This window comes from Rhinolophus sinicus, chromosome X, assembly GCF_036562045.2.
Source record: "Rhinolophus sinicus isolate RSC01 chromosome X, ASM3656204v1, whole genome shotgun sequence".
NCBI lineage: Eukaryota > Metazoa > Chordata > Mammalia > Chiroptera > Rhinolophidae > Rhinolophus > Rhinolophus sinicus.
The window spans coordinates 112,989,278-113,005,272 of record NC_133768.1 but is presented as its reverse complement, the minus strand read 5'-3'; the positions used below and the strand labels follow the sequence as shown (position 1 = coordinate 113,005,272).

The window sequence follows — 15,995 nt, the reverse complement described above, 5'->3', positions numbered from 1 at the left end:
TGTATTCTATTGTTTTTATACTCTCTCTCCATTCTAATCTTTATCATTTCCTTTATTTTACTATCTTTGGGTTTAGTTTGTTTCTCTTTTCTAGTTCCTAAAGGTATAAAGTTAGATTACTGATTTGAGATCTTTTTTCTTTTTTTTTCCCTTTCTTCCACCTCCCCACCCCCTACTCCGGTTCCAGCCATTGTTTCTCAGTCTAGTTGTGTAGGACGCAGCTCCCTGGACCATGGAATTTTGAGCCTTGCGCTACCCCGGGCTGAGGCAGTCGGTCACTGGTCGCCAGTCAGCTGCTCACAGCAGCTCACAGCAGCTCTCACTGGCTGCCAGCCACTCATGCTGGCCACTGGCCACTCATGGCAGCACATGGCATCTCACACTAACCTCTGGTTGCTCAGAGCAGCCCAGCTCCGGGGACAGCGGTTGTTCACAGCCTTAGCTGTAGAGGGTACAGCTCACTGGCCCACGTGGGAATCGAACCAGTGACTTTGGCACTAGAAGCACGGCCCTCCAACCACCTGAGCCACAGGGCTGGCCCTTTTCTCTTTTTTAATGTAGGTATTTACAACTATACAACTTTTCTGTATTCCATAAATTTTGGTGTGTTGTGTTTTTATTTTAATTGATCTCTAAGTAATTTCTAGTTTTCCTTGTAATTTTTTCTTTGACCAATTGGTTGTTTAAGAGCATAGTATATAATTTCCACATATTTGTACATTTTGCAGTTTTCCTTCTGTTATTGATTTATAGTTTCATTCTCTTATGGTCAGAAAAGACAGTGTATTATTTTAGTCTTTTAAAATTAATTGAGACTTGCTTTGTAACCTGACATATAGTCTATCCTGTAGAATGTTCCATGTGCTATTGAGAAGAATGTGTGTTCTTCTTTTGCTGGGTATAGTGCAGTTTGAATTGATACCAACTTAACCTCAGTGTCAGTTAGGTTTAGTTGGTTTGTGGTGTTTTCAAAGCCCTCTATATTCATTGTTGATCTCTCTAAATATTTAAACCATTATTGAAAGTGGTGTATTGAAGTCTACAGATAGTTTCATAAAACTGCTGTTGCTCACTTAAATTCTGCCAAGGCTTGCTTCATAGATTTGGGGGCTCTGTTATTAGTATATAAGTTTTCATACTCGTTATATTTTCTTGATGTATTAACCCTTTATTAATATATAATGTCCTTTATTAATATATAATGTCCTTCCTTGTCTCTTGTAGAAGTTTTTTTTTGTTTGTTTGTTTGTTTTTAGATTTTTTATTGGGGAAGGGGAACAGGACTTTATTGGGGAACAGTGTGTACTTCCAGACCTTTTTTTGTTTTTTTCCAAGTCAAGTTGTTGTCCTTTCAGTCTTAGTTGTGGAGGGCGCAGCTCAGCTCCAGGTCCAGTTGCCGTTTTCTAGTTGCAGGGGGCACAGCCCGCCAACCCTTGCAGGAGTCGAACCAGCAACCTTGTGGTTGAGAGCCCGTGCTCCAACCAACTGAGCCATCCAGGAGCTCAGCGGCAGCTCAGCTCAAGGTGCCGTGTTCAATCTTAGTTGCAGGGGGCGGAGCCCACCATCTCTTGCAGGACTTGAGGGATTCAACTGGCAACCTTGTGGTTGAGAGCCCACTGGCCCATGTGGGAGTCGAACCGGCAGCCTTCGGAGTTAGGAGCATGGAGCTCTAACCACCTGAACCACCGGGCCGGCCCTCTTGTAGAAGTTTTTAAAGACTATTTTGTGTGACATCAGTATAGACACCCCAAGTCTCTTTTCACCACACATGGAATATGTTTTTCATCCTTTCACTTTCAACCTATTTGTGTCTTTAGATCTAAAGTGAATCTCTTGTGGATAGCATATAAGTGGATCATGTTTTGTTTTGTTTTGGTTTTAATCTAGTCTCCCAATCTGCCTTTGGAGAGTTTAATCAATTGGTGTGAAGAGTAATACTATAAGAGAGTACTTCTGACATTTTGTTATTTGTTGTATGTATGCTTTATACCATTTTCTGTCCCTTATTTTCAACATCATTGCATTTTTTGGTGATAGTTGATTTTTTTTTCATTGAGAAATTTTAATTCTCTTATTTCTTTTATGTATATTTTTAGATAATTTCTATAGGGTTACCATGTGGCTTCCACTTAACATTCTAAATTTTTTTTATGGCACTGTCAAAAATGATTTAATCTATTGTCTGTGTCTATGAGTTGTACACCTGAAATCTATGTAATTTTACTAACAATTGTCACCCCAATAAATTTAATAAAATAAAATAAAATAAATGATTTAATAATGTTTCACTTATTTTTTTTAAATTTACTGGGGTGACAATTGTTAGTAAAATTACATAGATTTCAGGTGTACAATTTTGTATTACATCATCTATAAATCCCATTGTGTGTTCACCACCCAGAGTCAGTTCTCCTTCCATCACCATATATTTGATCCCCCTTACCCTCATCTCCCACCCCCCACCCCTCTTACCCTCTGGTAACCACTAAACTATTGTCTGTGTCTGTAAATTTTAACAATGCAGTTTGAATTGCTACCAATTTCACTTCAATAGCATACAATAACTCTACTCTTATATGGCTTCATCTCACCTTCCTTTATGTTATTGTTGTCACTTTTATTATCTTAATCATTGTGTGCCCAAAAACAGATTTATAATTATTCTTTTATTTTTAAAATCATACAGGAAATAACAGGTGGAGTTAAAAACCAAAAATGCAATCATGCTGCCTTCTATGTTTGTCCATATATTTACCTTTACCAGGGATATTTATTTCTTTGTATGGCATTGATTTACTACTATCTAGTATCCTTTGATTTTAACCTGAAAATTCTCTTTAGTATTTCTTGTATTACAGGTATAGTGGTATCAAACTCCCTCTGTTTTTGTTTATCTAGGAATGTTTTCATTTCTCCCTCATTTTTGAAGGATACTTTTACTGGATATATTATAGAATTATTGGTTAACAATTTATTTATTTTGACACTTAAGTATGTCATCTTATTGCCTTCTAGCCTCCACAGTTTCTGAAGAGAAATCAACTTTTAATCTTATTAAGGATTATTTGTACTTAACAAGTTGTTTCCCTCTTGCTGCTTCAAGATATTATTTTTGTCTTCAGTTATCCATGTTTTGTTTATAATATGTTTTAGTATGGATCTCTGAGTTTTTCCTGCTTGAAATTCGTTGAGCATTGTGGATGTGTTCGTTTATGTCTTTCATCAAATGTGGGAAATTTTCAGTATTATTTCTTCAAATATTCTTTCTTCTCCTCCATTTTTCTCTTTTCCCTCTTGGATTCCTATAATGCATATGTTACTCTATATTACAACCTCTTAGGTTTTGTTTACTTTCTTCATCATCTTTTGTTTTTATCCTCTTTATAATTTCAAGTGTCCTGCCTTCAACTTTGCTCATTCTTTCTTCTTCCTGCTCAGGTCTGCTATTGAACAAGTCTAGTGAATTTTTTCATTTGTTATTTTATTTTTGAGCTCCAGTATTTATGTTTGGTTTCTTTTTACAACTTTTTTCTTTACTGATATTCCCATTATATTCATACATTTATTTCCTGATTTTTTTTTTTTTTAGTTTTTTGTCCATGTTTTTCTTTGAACATACTTTTTTTTACCTGTTTTCTTTATCATTATTATTATTATTATTATTATTATTATTAGTTTCAGGTGTACAAAACAAGTAATAGACATTTATACCCCTCACAAAGTGATAACCCCCCTCCCCCAATCTACTATCCCTCTGACATCACACACAGCCGTTACATTTCCACTGTGTCTGTTCCTTATATTGCACTCCACTTCTTGTGAATGAATATATATATATATATATATATATATATATATATATATATATATATAATTATAGTTGACATTCATTATTATTCAGCTTTAGCTTCAGGTGTACAGTGCAGTGATCAAGCATCTACACCATCCCTGAAGTGGTCTCCCTAATAAGACAAGTGTGAACATATTTAAGACAGTACTTTTAGTCTGTCTAGTAAGTTCAATGTCTGCACTTCCTCAGGAACAGTTTCGGTCAATTGTATTTGTTCCTTTAAAATGAGACGTACATTCCTGTTCCTTTGTATGTCTTGTGATTTTGGTGTTGCTGTTGTTGAAAACTGGTCATTTTTTAAATTATAATGTGGTAACTCTGGAAATCAGATTTTCTCCCTTGTCCACATTTAGTTTTTTTCTTCTTTATTTGTTAAAGGCCATAGTAGTCTATTTCTTTAGGTATTTTTCCAAAATATATTTTTGTAAAGACTGTATTCCTTGCCACACATGGTCACTGAAATCTGTGTTCATTTAGATTATGTTCACTTAATATTTTGACAGAGATTTCCTTGAGTGCCAGGAGTTTAAAAAAGCCAACAACATCAGCAACCAAAAAAAGAGAGAGGAAAAAAAAACCACACACACCCCTCCAAGTCTTTGCAGATTGGTTCTGTACTGAAGCCCTCCTTCAACACTGAGCCAAATTTACACTTAGTCTATGGATCATCCAATGTGTAAGCTTTGGGTCTTTTCCAGTCTTTTCTGAGCATGTGTTTTGCTCTAGGCGTATGTGTGCCTTTCTGAATCCCCCTATATGTATTGGTGCTTTTAAATGTCCTAATTTCCAAAAGAATCGCCCCCAGCTATAGCTCCCAGAATTAGGCAGTGTATTGTATGTTTTCACCCATAATTTGTTGCCCCAGGCATCTATGGTTTGTTAAGTTTGCTTTGTAACATTTTAAAACAAACGCCCACCCCTTTTTCACTCTGCATTCTGCATTGAGTGAAACAGAGGTGATCTCATTGTATCATTCCTTTAGGTAGCCCCCAGACAGGTTCAAACAGACATGCGCAACCATTTGTGAATAAGTTTTGCTCAGCTCACTCTGAAACTAGGCATAAGGGCCTCAAACTAGTAACACAGGTTGATGCCACTTCAAGATTACCTCCACTTTAGGACTGGTGCTGCTTTGGGGAGAGGGCTATGGTAAGGGCAAGTAAAAATGCCAAAAAACCTTTCCTATTATTTTCAAGTTGCCTTTTTCTTGATTCAACATTTGCTTCATTTCTGTAACCCTTGACTGTTTCCAAGAGTTCTGACAACGTTGATTCTGACAGTTTCTGCTTGCTTTTCGGTGTTTCTGTGAGGAAATTAAAACTTGGAGCTGCCACCTCCTCCATTGTCTTGATGTCCTCTGTCATTTTTAATACATTGATTTCCGCAGCATCCTGGGTGTCCCTATGCACCATAAAATCAAAGTATAAAGAAAATTAAGTATATTTTACATATAAAATAAAGTATAAAGCAAATAAAAACCAGGCATTTTGTGAGGGCCAGATCTAGGAGAGGCATACATAATTTTATTCCATTGGCTAGAAATTAGGCACGTGGGTCTACCTGACTGCAGTGGGATCAGGGAATGCTGGCTATGGTAGGCACAGGTTTAAAGGAGAATGAGTTTGGTGAACAACGAATCAGTTTCTGACACAACTACTAAATAGCTAATATCCATTGATAACTAAAATTGTGTCTTTGAGAAAAAGCTATAATATATCCGGCGGGAGCCTTGCTCCTAGCTTAGAATTTCAGAGCTGGAAGAATATTTAGAAACCATCTATTTCAATCTCCTCTGATACCCATAAGTGGAGAGGGGCTGGCCAGAGCCACCCTGAGTCAAGAGCCAGCTGGATTACTCGTCTCTCCACTATACCATTGGCATTCAAACATTTTTGACCATTACCAAGAGTAAGAAATATATTTTTCATTACAGTCCAGCATATATTTACATATATTTTATCTGTAAAAGATTTACAAAACATTACTGAGGTAGGTAGTGATTAAAGCTATTTGTCAAATATTTCCAGCTCCCCACCTTCTGGCACATTGTAGAATTGCACTTTCTTTTACTTTTGTAATTACTAATGATCAGGTGATATGTGTGGTCAGGATATGTAAGCAAAGTGAAATAGGAAGAGCCAGTGCACAGTTTACAATGTTCCCTTTTCCCTGATGCTCCAATCATGGCAGCACAAAGATGAAGCCTCTGTCACCCTGGGTAACCCAATGAGGAAAATATAATGCCCAGCCCCCAGTAAACCTGTGGTAGGCAAATAGTGTGAATGAGAAAGAAACGTTTGTTACTTTAAGGCACTGAGATTTGAAGTTTGCTTTTTGCCATAGCATAACATATCCTACGCTGACTGATATAAATACCTAGCTTTCGTATATGCTATGTATACACTCCGGTATTTGATACCATTGTTTTATTTTGTCCTATTTGAATTTTCAGTGCTGGTTGCAACCTACTAAATTGATTTCATGACTTGGTAATGGGTTGCAACTTGCAGTTTGTAAAACACTACTCTGTACAATGTCTACTTGTCCCATATCTGATACTCTCTCCAAGTTCCTGTAAAGCAGTGTTAGTAACTCCCATTTCTCTGCAGGATTGTGGGTATGGAGAGGGTGGAGATGCATACTGCACAGCCTGCCCTCCCCGCAGATACAAAAGCAGCTGGGGCCACCATAGATGTCAGATTTGCATCACCTGTGCTGTCATCAATCGTGTCCAGAAAACCAACTGCACAGCTACCTCTAATGCTGTCTGTGGGGACTGTCTGCCCAGGTGAGCCCACTTTATGAAGCCAAGCTCTTCTGGGCCTTCTCTAGGCCTTGGAGTTCTCTCTCAACCTTATCTCTCACAGCCTACTTGAGATATTCTAACTCTATATCATGATGAGTTTAAACTCCTGTGAGGAAGAAGCAGTGTCTTCCCAAGATGCTCCTATAAAGTGCCTAGCACATAGTCAGCCACAGATGAGTACTTAGCAGCTTTATTGTCATGCTGGCATGCTTACCCCAGGCCCAAGATTCAAGGCAAATCTCACTGTAAACCTAAAAGAGAGTAGCACTGCGAAATGTCAGACAGAAAAAGCAGAGACCCATATGATTTCACTGATATGTGGTATATAAACCAAAAACAAAAGAACAAGACAAACAAATGAGAAACAAAAACTTACAGACACAGACAATAGTTTAGTGGTTACCAGAGGGTAAAGGGGGGTGGGAGATGAGAGTAAGGGGGATTAAATATATGGTGATGGAAGGAGAACTGACTCTGGGTGGTGGTGGACATACAATGGGATTTATAGATGATGTAATACAGAATTGTACACCTGAAATCTATGTAATTTCATTAACAGTTATCACCCCAATAAATTTTAAAAAAAGAGAGTAGCACTGTCAAAGCAGTGCTCCCCTCTTTTGTGAGACTAGTTTCCCTTTTGACTATAGGGTGTGGTGAGTGGGGGAAGAGTTAGAGTGTCTGGGACTCTGAGTCAGAATCAGACATAGAGGCAGAGAACTCACGGGGTGTGGTGGTGAGTGTTGGCTTCCAGGAGAGCAAGACTCTTAGAAGCTGCCTATGGTCTCAGGAAGGACCTGTCCAAGGGCATTGATTGATCACCTTGCCATCCCTTATTGCTCTGACCACAGGTTCTACCAAAAGACACGCATTGGAGGTGTGCAGGATCAAGAGTGCATCCCGTGCACGAAGCAGACCCCCACTTCTGAGGTTCAATGTGTGTATCCAATTCGCTTCTCATTTTTCCTCCCCAACCCATTGGGTGGTAGCAAGACAGGGTAGTAAAGACTTACCCCCTCATACTCCTTTCTGTGGAGTAGATTGGCAAGGGAATCAGATTTGAATCCTGGTTTCACAATGTATTGTCTGTGCAACCCTCTGCAAATCATTGAAATGTATTGAACCTCATTTCTCTCATCTGAAAAAAAAGTACTAAGTCTGACAATCATTGTGTTCATACCTTATGGGATGGTTCTGTAGGCCTAATGAAATAATAGATGTAGAAAACACCTTATAAATTATAACGTGTGTACTTGTGGATGGTGATGATGATGACGATGATGCTATGAGGTTTATAGGAGTCCCTAATGGTTAGAACTAGTAAAAGTCTCACTGAAATACTACGATCTAGTCTATACCTATTTCACTGCCCATTTATCTGTCTGTCTGTCATTTTTATTGATCTACTATCTATATATCTACTCATGTATTCTTTTTAAATTATTGGTGTCTTTTAAATCCTAAAATATTTCAAATATGTAGAAACATTTTAAATGCAGGAAATATAAAAACAAAAATGATCAGTTACACATCACCCATAATTAATAAATCTGAACATTTTGCATATTTGCTTTAGATTTAAAAAAAAAAAAAAAAAACGAAGATTCCACAGGTTTAATGGAATTCCTTTTTTCATCCTGAGTTCCATTCTTTTCCTACCTCCCCACAAGTAATCACTATAATGAAATTGCATGTATCTTGTTAGTAGGCTATGCTACAATAACAAACCCACAAATCTCAGTGATATAATACAATAAAAGTTTGTTTTTCACTATACAAAGACTTTCCTTCATCTTGTGACTAAACCATTTAGATCATGTGGCTTCCAGGTTTATGGGACAGGGGAAGAGATGGAGAAGGCATACTGGCTCTTAACTACTTCAGTCTGTAAGTGACACACATTACTTCCACTTCTAGTCCTTAGGCCAGAAGTCCTCTGATGGCCTTACCACAAGGGTATATAGGATGTGCAGGGAACCGTTTGAATCATTGCTGAGCACTGTGACTCTGCCATATTGTCAACCCATGTTTTAACACTTGTATTCTTTTGTGATATATGTATTATGTACATATTCATAGGAAAGACATTCTATTAGTTTATATTTTATAATGTTTTATATAAATGATATCCAGCTATATGCTTTCTCTCCAATTTGCTTTTCCCTCTGCATTATTTATGTTAATCCATCCAGGTGTTTTAAGCGCTATATAATAATATTACATCATAGGGTTATACCATAATTTATTTATCCTGTGTCGTCATCATGAACATGTTAGTTTGTTTCCACTTCTCTAGGTTATATAACTAGATGTGACATGGAAAGACCACAAGATTTGTGCATCTTCAAATAATTGTACTAATTCATACCATACCAGCAGTATATGTCAGTTTCTCTGCTTTGTTCTTGATGCTTTTGCCTGCTCTACAAAGAAGTAAAAGCAGCTTAGCCGCCCTAATTGGGGAAGGCCCTAGGGAAAGGGTGATGGCTTGAGGAAGACCAGGCCTAGTGTCACGGTGACTATTGACTGCCCGCACTGACTGACCTCCCCCACTTTCTTGTCTCACAGGTGCCTTCCAGTTGAGCTTAGTGAAGGCAGATGCACCCACAGTGCCCCCTCAGGAGGCCACACTTGTACTGATGAGCAGCCTGCTCGTGGTGTTTACCCTGGCTTTCTTGGGGCTCTTCATCCTCTACTGCAAGCAGTTCTTCAACACACATTGCCAGCATGGTAAGGGTAGCTGCTTTGCACATTACGTGAATCAGGAACAAGGCTCTGATTAGCAGAATAGATGAATTTTCTGGGGCTGAGAGTTAATAGGCCTTCCACACAGTGCTGGGAAACCCCAGGGGTAGACTATCTTGGGGTGGCAATAGAAAGCATGGGACTTCAGAGATGACTGAGGCTATTGGAACCTGCTTCATTAAGGTACAGGGATTCATAAAGGAACACAGCACAATGGGGAAATCCTTGGGAAAGGAATCTGCAGGCTTAGGTTCACTGTGTAACTTTAAACAAGTCATCTAGCTTATTTGGGCCTCTTTTTCCCCTAATCTTTAAAATGATAGATTGTGTTGGATTAGTTGGTTTCTAAGTTCTTTTCCCATTTTTTCATTTCTACTAATAGGTACAGATTCGGGAACATGTCAGGAATTAAGGAAGGCTAGATGGATTTGAGATATGACTAATAAAAGTGGGTGAGGTCTTGCATAACTGTATTTAGTATAGTAATAATCCAGATATGGGTAACTAAGAACCCAGTGTCCAGTGGAGTTGGCAAACTTAGACTTTTTTCCCCCCAACAATAATGATTTTCAAAGAGGTCTGGCCCAGTCCCTAGGCGATGGCCATGTGAAATTCTAGAAGGTCATACTGAAGTCGGGAACAACATTGTGATCTGTTTTCAGCACACCTCCAGCTATCAGCCAAGAATGTGAGACAGAATGTCCATGTCACTAAGGGCAAAGATGGGAGAGGTGGAATGGTGGCTGGCCAGAACCAGGCAAGGTGTTAGAACTCCACCCAAGAGTACTGAGTTTCAGTACAGCTTAAGTGCCATCAGGGAACTGAAAGCTAGGCAGAAACACCAAAACAGGAACAGAGGCTAGTGAATGATGTTGATTTAGTAAGGAAGAGGGAGGATAAAGTTTCCTAGATACAGGGATGCTCAGGACTCCTCCTCAGCCCACTAGATACACAACTTTTACCTGTCTCTGTTGGTATAAGAAGATCCCTGTTATATAGACCTACCTTGGTGATTTTGACTATAGGGCCTGCCAAATGATCTTCAAATAGCCTAACAGTATGTTTCACTGTACCCCGGCTTAACTGGAGATGAATCTAGCATTTCATGGGCTTCAAGGACACAAGACTTTTATGTACTAATGAGCAGTCCCTTCATGACTTTTATCAAACTCTCTACTTCTCTCTCCTCTACTCTTTGGAATATTGTGGTTCCGACTTTGGAGGTCAGTTTCTCAGATAAGCGCTATTGCCCAGTCCTTGGGCATGGGTGTGAAACACGGGCAATGAAGCATTTGAGCCCCAGGGCACAGAAAGATAAGGCACCATCTGAGAGCTGCCTGTCTCCCTCTTCTTGATTCAGAAGAGGAGAAATGGATAACCCTTATATGGTTTTCCTCTATTCTCAAGATAATAATGTAGTACGCTTTTTTGGGGATATGAAAGCAGACAGCTCCCTCAGGGTCTCCATAGGGGAAAGAGGGTTAGACATTTTCTCATTTGAGGAAGGTGTTTATCAGGAGTCACTGACTTACATGCATACTGGAGTTGTATAGGCAAGATTAGTGCATGAAGTAGATCCAATGTAAGGAGCAATAGAAAGGAGAAGGGACTGTGTGAAAGTGAAGAGTTCATCTCCTCTCAAATGGAGACTCTACTGCTCAGCTCCAACTGTTCATTATCATGTGGGAATATTCAGTGTTTCAAGACCTGGATTTTCAAAAGAAGCCAAAAATCTGGATTTTTGTATGAAATCATTTTAAGCTCTGGGAATGAGTTATAAAAAAAAAGTTTTAAAAACCACACACAAAGCCACAAGCACAATGTGGAAGTCAAGCAAACACACATCCCGTAGGCTCTTAGTTTTAAGTTGACGTCGAATCAGACTTAGGCGTGAAGAATGTATTTACTATTCTATCACTGTGGTAACAAATTACCACAAATCTGATGGCTTAAAATAACACCCATTTATCATCTCACCATTTCCATAGAGCAGAAGTTTTGTAGGCTCAGCTGAATCTCTGCTTAGAGTTTCAAAAGGTGAAATCAAGGTGTTGGAAGGGCTGTATTTCTTTCTGGAAGCTCCAGGGTACAATCCGTTTCCTTGATCACTAAGGAACATGGACGAATTCAGTTCCTTGCCTTTATATGGCTGAGGTCCCATTTCCTTGCTGTCAGCTGAGCATCATTCCCAATTTCTAGAGACCACCCACATTCTTTGGCTCATCACCCTGTTTCATTTTCAAAACTAACAATGGTGGGTTGAGTCCTTATGATGACATATCTCTCTAACACTCTCTCTGATTCTTCTGCCTCTCTCTTCCACTTTTAAGGACACATGCAATTACATTGGGACCACTTGGATAATCCATGGTAATCTGTCTATTTTAAGGTCCATAATCATAATTTTCTCTGCAGAGTGCTTTTTACCATATAACATAACATATACACAAGCATAACACCAGAAGATGAAGATGATTTGGGTTGGGTGTTGAAACCCTACTTCCCACAAAGGGTTTCTCTTTCTCTGGAGACATTAACTCTTTTCCCTGCTTCACCACCAGGTAGCCTCAATATGATACCTCAATGTAAGTGTGTTTCTCAACTGTGTCACCTCAGCCTGGTGCTAGGTGCCCTGGTCCCCAGGGAGGGGAAGGGGAGCACTAGCTCCCAGAACCTTCCTTATCTTGTACTCAGGACCAGGTGCCCTGCTGAGAGAAGCCTCTGCCTTTGGGTGACCCAGTGGCTTTCTGCTTCGAGTTGCAGGAGGTTCGCTGCAGTTTGAGGCTGACGAGGCAGCGGAGGAGGAATCTCTCTTCCCCATGCCACCTGGCCAGGAGACCAGTCCTGAGTCCCCACTGAGTGAAAGCATCTTTGAGACCCAGCCACTTAACCCCATCCTGGATGACGACAGCAGCTCGACTCGTGGCTTCCCCACCCAAGAGTCTTTTACCATGGCCTCCTGCGCCTCAGAGAGCCACTCCCACTGGGTCCACACTCCCATCGAATGCACAGAGCTGGACCTGCAAAAGTTTTCCAGCTCTGCCTCCAATACTGGAGCTGAGACCCTGGGGGGGAACACAGCTGAAAGCTCTGGAGACAGGCTGGAACTCAATGTGCCCTTTGAAGTCCCCAGCCCTTAACTCTACTGAGGTGAGCTGGAAAGGTGGGGAAGAAGGACTAGAAATTGGGGACCACCCCCAAGGAATCCTGTGGAGTAATGTTATTCAGTAGGGCTAGCAGTAGAGGAACAGGAAGCTAGGAACACTGATGGATGGAAGGGCAACAGTGGTGATGCTAATCTTTTGAGCCAGTCAGAAATCACATTTCTGGGCCTCCACTTGTCAAGGAAGTAGCTAGGTTGACATGACACCAGGCTCACTATCTCAGCCTTTGGCAAGCTCTCTCAGTGCCCCACTATCTACTAATTAGTTATTCAGTTATATCCCCTTGTGTGTACAAGCCCCATGTCCCAGTAGAAAAATACACAGGCCTTGGCATCTGGGAGCCCTATGTTTCAAAACTATCTCCATTCATTAATAGCTATGTGAACATTGTGTAAATCCCTTTACCTCTCTGAGCCTCAGGCCCTTCATCTGGAAAGTCTGGAAAGCACCTCTCACCTCTTAAGTTCTTGTGAGGGTTGAATGAGAAATGCATGTGCAAGTGCCTTTTACAATATCTGATGCATTAGAGATATTGAAACCATGTTAGTTTCTCTTTCCTTCTGTCACCCTCAGTCACAATTTACACACCCCTTCATGTCCACTACTCATTGTATCTTTTTTTTTTAATTTTTTTTTTTTATTAAATTTATTGGGGTGACAATTGTTAGTAAAATTACATAGATTTCAGGTGTACAATTCTGTATTACATCTTTATAATATCCCTTTATGGTAAGCAGGTCAAGGTTTATTAGCCTCATTTTGTAGAGGCAGGAACTGAGACACAGAGAGAGAAAGTGATTTGCTCAAAGTCACAGTCCCAGAGCAAATCAGTGGCAGAACTGGGCTGCAACCCAGGTTTGGGAACTCTAATCCAGAGCTTGTCCAACTCTATCAATGCGACTATTCCATAGCAAGTGTTGCTTTCTCAAAGGCTTAAGGAGTGTGAGGCAGCAGGGTGGGTAATTTCCTACTTTTCAACTAACCAACTACCTTTCACCATCCATTTCTGTATTTCTCCAGCTGAGGTATTGTCCAGGTCCCTCAATCACACCCCCTCCCTACACCCTACCTCGGAAAATGTGAGCATATGTAGATGAAAGCCAAGACAGCTATTAAAACAGTCAGCCTAGATACCTTCAAGGCCACCTAGTCCAACTTACCCTCCAAGTCCTCCAATCCATGCTTGAGTCCCTTTTATAATATTACCACCAAATTTTGTGTAATCCTTGCGGACACACTTACAGTGTCAGTGAGCTCACTATTGCCCAATGTGTACTGAAACTCTGACTGGTGAATTTGAGCTCAATGTAAAGAAAAACTTTGTCTCCCTATAGTACTCACCAGTGGGTCCTGGCTCTGTTCCTTGGGCTGCACAGACCTCATCTGCTTCCCCTGCCTTGTGATAGCCTTGAAGAAGTCTGAAGATAGCATCTCCTCTCTGGAAAGTACCACTTTTGGTTCCTGTAAAGTATGTGGAGCTTAGAACTGAACCCAGTTTCATGAGGAATGGTCTCACCAGTGTAGAATAGGGTAAAACTATCATTGGCCGAAACCATTTTTTGAGGGATGGAGAGAATAGGGAGCTAGTGAGATTGCCCCACAGGTTTCTAACTTGCTCTGCTCTCTCCCTAGGTCTCTTGGGCTCCTGGCAGCCTTGCCCTGTCATTCTCCCTGGACTCTTCTGCCTTGTTCTTATACCACAGAAGCAGCAGGGGCCTGGGATGTTGTGTCCACAACAGCCAGTACTCTACAAATGGGACACATCCTATCCCATCCCACCAGAGAATTGATTCTTCACTATTTTCCTAAGACTGACCTATGTCATTTCTTGCTTCACTATTCTAGCTAGCCTGGAGAGCTGGATTCCGCAGCCCTGGGGCTACCAGACATGTTCCTAGTTCAGCTCTATTATAGAGAAGAGGGGAGTGGATGACAATGAATGGGGTAGAATTTTACTGCCTGCATCTTTGATCGGGTGGACCTGAAAAAATGGCCTCTCAGTACTCTATTGATATATCTACCTAGCACTTCAGGGACAAAATCAAACCCTCCCCGCTTTAGATCCTCTGCACTGCTCCCTTCCCTAACACACACACACACACATACACACACCTTGGGTGAGGAGTGACACCTCTATTCTCCGTTCATCTCATAGATATGCATGACTGTGACAGCTCTGGACCTAGCCCATTTGCCAGGGTCTTCCTCCCCACATAATAGGTCTGTACCCTTCTTTAGTGGGGAGTCAACTCAGTGTCTTTTTAATCTTTTAAATGGTACTTTCTAAAGTTCCTTTCATTTTTATTTCTTTTCTACTATTGCCTCTTTTGTACCTCCTTTTTTCCTGGTCTTCTGAAGCCTAAGGTTGAATTTCTAGATCCCCAGGGCCAAACTGAGAGCTCAGAGCTTTGGTCTTTGTGGTTACAGTGAAGTTCCTGGGATCTATGAGGGGGACACTCAGGACCTAAGGTTTCCAATGAGGCCTGACCCTAAGGACAGCTCAGAGAACATTGGTGCTTTCTTGGTTTAGAGAAAAAACAATCAATTTCTAATCCTTCACCACCAGTTTTACTTGCTTCTCAGAAAGAAATGGAACGTCTTTCTCCATGACTGATGGCACAGAGAACCTCAGGGCTCAGAATGTGGACATCATGGATTGTTTTTAAGTCTACCTTATCTCCATAATGGGCCACTTGGGCTGATGCCCACTCCCTCCCAGTGGGTCAGATTTGGAAGGAAAATGTGCTCAATTGAGTGGAGTAACTGTCTTCTTTGTTTTGGAGCAGCCTATATAGTCCAGAATATCGGATGTGACTTAATTTGTAATAATCAAGATTGGAAATAGGGCTCTGTTATCTTGGTATGGGAAAGCTGGAATTTACTACATATATGGTACTGCACTTTACAGTTTGCAATGTGCATTCGCAGCCATCATTTCATTGGGTCTTTACACAGACCCTAAAGTGGGTAAGGTATGGATTACAATCCCCAGTTTATAGGTGAGGAAACTGAGGCCCAGAGATGGAAAGTAACTGGCCTTGCTTAGTGATGGAGGGGTAAATAGCAAGGTTAGGGGGCTCTCCAATATCTTGAAATCTTCATTTTCTGTAAGATAGTGTTTTGGAATAGGAGTATTTTGGTTTTCTGGCATATCTGTTCCAGAAAACAGCTCTCTTTGGTAGTAAAAACGGTGGAGAGACAAGTAAGGCCCTTATACCTGGATGTACTGGGGGTGCCAAAAAAATGTATACAAGTGGACACTTTGGTCAGTGTTGCTCAAGCAGTAGTTTGCCCTAATCAGAAGTGTCTGGACCCTGATGGTAACCACTTTGAGCATCTCTTGTAATTGCAGAAGTCAAACGTGACCTGTATTCATCTTTTGTTATTGGTATATATTGAGTATTACAATTTAAATACAGTTTTCCATCCT

The 15,995-nt window shown here is 40.5% G+C and overlaps 1 protein-coding gene across 5 annotated transcripts in view; it reads left to right on the top strand.

The window, feature by feature from the left end:
* Nucleotides 1-14,336, top strand: part of EDA2R (ectodysplasin A2 receptor) — a 49,079-nt gene extending 34,743 nt beyond the window's left edge. For 2 of the 5 annotated variants that reach the window (XM_074323725.1, XM_074323726.1), the window contains exons 4-6: nt 7,508-7,593; nt 9,225-9,386; nt 12,159-14,336. In XM_074323725.1, the coding sequence (XP_074179826.1) occupies nt 7,508-7,593; nt 9,225-9,386; nt 12,159-12,541 (631 nt within the window). In that variant the 3' untranslated portion in view covers nt 12,542-14,336. Of the gene's footprint in view, nt 1-6,459; nt 6,639-7,507; nt 7,594-9,224; nt 9,387-12,158 lie in introns of all 5 variants that reach the window. The other 3 variants (XM_019718930.2, XM_074323724.1, XM_074323723.1) reach the window with 3 other exon arrangements.
* Nucleotides 14,337-15,995: the final 1,659 nt, after the last annotated feature.